The sequence below is a fragment of the Taeniopygia guttata genome, chromosome 2 (genome assembly GCF_048771995.1).
Source record: "Taeniopygia guttata chromosome 2, bTaeGut7.mat, whole genome shotgun sequence".
Taxonomy (NCBI): Eukaryota; Metazoa; Chordata; class Aves; order Passeriformes; family Estrildidae; genus Taeniopygia; species Taeniopygia guttata.
In genome coordinates, this window is record NC_133026.1 from 110,851,577 (window position 1) to 110,855,811 (window position 4,235).

At 42.0% G+C, this 4,235-nt stretch overlaps 1 protein-coding gene across 1 annotated transcript; it reads right to left on the minus strand.

The window, feature by feature from the left end:
• Window positions 1-287: 287 nt before the first annotated feature.
• On the minus strand, window positions 288-4,012 carry SNAI2 (snail family transcriptional repressor 2). Its single transcript, XM_002197191.7, has 3 exons — window positions 3,658-4,012; window positions 2,545-3,090; window positions 288-1,567 (listed from the first exon to the last, which is right to left on the minus strand). The coding sequence occupies exons 1-3, from the start codon at window positions 3,734-3,736 to the stop codon at window positions 1,386-1,388; spliced, it is 807 nt and encodes a 268-aa protein (XP_002197227.1). The 5' UTR covers window positions 3,737-4,012; the 3' UTR covers window positions 288-1,385.
• Window positions 4,013-4,235: the final 223 nt, after the last annotated feature.

The window sequence follows — 4,235 nt, forward strand, 5'->3', positions numbered from 1 at the left end:
GCATTGCTCTTAAATATTTTTGATAAAATATATCTCACAATGTTGTCATAGTGTTGTCAGTAGGAGAAAAGCAAGTGTTTTCAAGTACTGATTAGAGAAATGCACTCTAGGGTTTAAAACCTTTTGAAATGCAATGTATATATTCCTTTCTAATGTTTAGAACTTGTGGAGTAAGTCTTCACAGCTGAAGTTAACTTTTATCTTCATTTGGTCACATAGAGCCATTCACAATTTTTCTATGATCCAAAGCACGTACATAGTTGTTTAAGTAGCACAAACAACAGAAATCTTACTTAAAAATGTTTATTGTAAAAAACTGGCTAGAAAACAACATCAATTTCACTTCATACTTTCTTCAAGTTATCTATAGATGCTGCTATGGGCAACAATTTGCTTTCATTCATAACACATTCAATCATATAAAAATAAAAATATTTACATTATGTCAACATATTTTACAAAATCATCAATAAAAAAGGCACTTGGAGGGGTAATGCTGAAAATATTGCATTTCCTTTGTGCATTTAAAAAAAATAATTGTAAAACTCCCGTGGATCCCCTCTCTTGCACTTATTCCCGTTTTTTTAAAACAAAAATGAAGTTTAGTGGAACTATTCCATATTAAAGGATGGTCAAGCATGCACCAGGAATGTTTGAAGCTACAGTATTTTTAAAATGTATTTATTTTTAAGGCACATGCAGTTATTTTTGTGGCTTTTAATTTTTTTGTACATTCTCTTATAGTTTTTTTCCCTCTTTTAATTATGCAGTTTTAAAGCATTTCAGGTCATTAATGAAGGCCTTGACTCCTAATAAAATAAAAAAAAAAAAACACAGCAATGAATAATATTAAACATTTACTAAGGTAAACTTGGAATACTTTTTAAGGCACCTGAGATAAATGGTGTCTAGCAAAATTCACTTGGGTAGTATTTTTGTTAAAATTTCCACTTAAAATACTGTTTCTTTGGTTGAAATGGCTTGGCAGGAATGTATTGTTAACTTTGAAGCCTTTTCTAAGCAAGAACAGACGACCTACATTTGGCTTCATCTATAAAGAAAGCTGATAATGCTTCTTCCTTTAGATCTACTTGAAATGTCATGCATGGCGTCTTTCCCCCTATTTCAGAATTCACACTTAAGAATGCAAATGTATGGCAGAACAGAAACTACTTAAAGCTCATTTCTACTGACATTCTAAGTTCCTCCTCTCGTTTATTTGTTTGCTTGTTTGGTGGTGTGTTGGTTTGGTTTCTTTGTTTTTTGGTTTGGTTTTTTTATTTTTGGCTGAAAAGTAGACGAGAAAACGCCTTTGGATTTCCACTTATCATTTGGAACAGAAGTGGAGAAATGCATCAAGTCCAGGTAAACATTGACTGCATGAATCAGTGTGCTACACAGCAGCCAGATTCCTCATGTTTGTGCAGAAGAGACATTCTGGAGAAAGTTTTGGAGCAATTTTTGCACTGGTATTTCTTCACATCTGAGTGGGTCTGCAGATGAGCCCTCAGATTGGATCTGTCTGCAAAAGCTCTGTTGCAGTGAGGACAGGAAAATGGCTTCTCTCCTACAAAGAAAACATCAAGAGAAAAATAGGATAAATCTTTAAAAAAAGAAAAAAAAATAAGGTACAAGTTTGGGACAAGTAAAACCTGCTTTTATCCTAAGGGAAAAAAAAAAAAAAAAAGAACAAAGAAGAATTGTTATAAGAAAAAAAATGTCTAATAAAAAGTTAATCAGGCCACAGATATAGCAGCTTTCAGCACTGCTGGCTCTTTTGCAGAACCTCAGTCTGTTGAGAATATGTTGTGAAGAGCAGTCCCTGAAAACAAGCTGCTGACACTGTCTGCATCTACAGGTGCATACAGTACCTTTAGACTCTGCTCAATCCAACATTTTCAAAAATGTTCATAGAACATTTTCTGCTGAGTGTTGTGTGAATTACTGGGGAACAAGGGCTTTGTCTGAAAAGCAGCAAACATCTGTACAGACATTACATTGTACCCAGTGTTATACTCAAAGCCCATTTTTGCCTCAATAGAAAAAACCCAACCACGTTGCTGATGATGGGTTTCTAATTCTTAAGGACTTGAGGCAGCGCATACAAAACCTGCCAGCTGCTTCAGGAGTCAGAAAGCAGCCCCTCATGCATTGCCTGTTTTTTGCTGCCTGATTTCAGAGTCAGCTGGAGCTTTCTCAAAATTATCAATTTCCAAAGCCTGAAAGTTAACATAAAATCCTTAAAGCAAAAGTTTCAGCTAGTGGAAATTGTCTAAAACATCCTAAAATTATCAAGGAAGCAATGCTGATTTATGCCAGTATCTGGCCTGCAGTTATGGGAACATGCTAAACCCCCCCACTCCCACCTTCCCCCTCTCCCTTCAAGAGGGAGAATTTAACGTTTTAATGATTCATTTGAAAATCTGTGGATGCATTTCATCTGTGGAGAAACGATGTTGGTTTTTCCACCTGTGGAGAAAAACAGCAAAAAGGCACCCCGATGTTATAGCAACAAGAAACTGCAAATGTAAGGCTCGCTCTTACCAGTGTGAGTTCTAATGTGTCCTTGAAGTAGCCAGGGTCTAGAGAAAGCCTTGCCGCAGATCTTGCAGACACAAGGTAGCGTGTGGGTCCTGATGTGCATCTTAAGCGCTCCCAGGCTGACATACTCCTTGTCACAGTACTTGCAGCTGAAGGATTTCCTAGACTGGGCATCACAGTGCAGCTGCTTGTGTTTGGCCAACCCAGAGAAAGTCGAATAGGTCTTGTTGCACAAACTGCACTGGAACTTTTCAGCTTCGATTGCATGAGGGTCTGAAAGCTTTGACTGGATTCTCTCTTCTTCATCGCTAATGGGGCTTTCTGAACCGCTGTGATCTTTGGAGGAGGTGTCAGAAGGTGGAGGTGGGCTGACTCTTCCCAAAGATGAGGGGTATCCAGAAAGTGGAGAGAGGTCATTGGGTAATGGAGACGGTAGCAGCCCAGTTGTAGTCCACACAGTAATGGGATTGTAAGCTACTGAGCTCAGGATCTCTGGCTGTGGTATGATAGGGACGGGATAGCTTTCGTACAGGTATGGGGATATAATCACTGGAGAGAGAAGAACATTTTAAGATAAGAGAATCAAAATGTATTTCAAAAAGCAGCAAAATTAACACTTTGACGATTAAAAGCTGCACAAATGAAACACTCAGTAAGGTAATCTGACTATAAGGGGGATTCAGGAAATACTGTTTCATACATATATCCTGATGGGTAGACACAGTGCCCTTTAACAGGCAAATTACAGCTGGAGAGTCCCTTCAAGGCGGCATGCTGCGTCTAAATCTGTGCAGCCTGATACAATGAAGCAGTGAAATTTCCTGAAGGATTTGAATAAAAGTTTCAATTCCACCACCAACAGATACAGAACAGGAAAACTCCAAACGCTTTCTAAGTAGCTTGGGTTCAAGGAGACGAGCAAACTTTCACGACACATTGTGGTCAGCACTGACATATTTCTCAAAACTCCCTCCTTGTAAGCAGGAGAAAATAGAGCAAGCAATGAGCTGACCCGTCCCCTTCAGCCTGCAGAGCAGTCCCACCCCTCCTCAGCACTGCCACGCCACGACCGCAGCCCCAGAAGCGCCGCGGTGGCACCCGATTTCGTTTTGTTACCTGTATGAGTGTCCAGCTCGCTGTAATTCGGCTTCTTGGATGAATTGAAATGCTTCTTGACCAGGAAGGAGCGTGGCATTTTGGACGCAGGCTTTGTGCTTCTCGCAGACTCTGTCCTTGCGGTGGCTGTGGCGGTGCGGGTGGCGCAGCGCAGGCACACGCGGTGTCACTGCGGGCGCATCGGTCCCGCTCCCGGTCCCGCTCCCGGTCCCTACGGCGCTGCCGGCCCCGCGCAGCCCATCCACTCCCGCTTGTGCAGTGGCAGTGCCGAGGCGCCTTGAAAAGTGCTGTAAATACCCACGAGTCAGGTGCAGGGGGGAAGGGTTTTCCGCTCCTCCAATCGCTTCGGGATGTTCTCAAGCACTTTTCCAAAGGGGCTGTTTTTCTGGGAGGGCTCTGGGGCTGCTGGCTCAGGGATCCAATCCCGCTCGGAGGGCTTGGTTCAGGTTTCAGCTCCTCCCGCTGGAGACAGCTGTGAACGGGGGAGAGAGCTCTCGCAGAGCGCGTTACCCTGCTCCGAAGTGGGGGGATGTGGCTCGCTAGAACTGCAGTCTACAAAAATGTATTGTTCAAAGTTC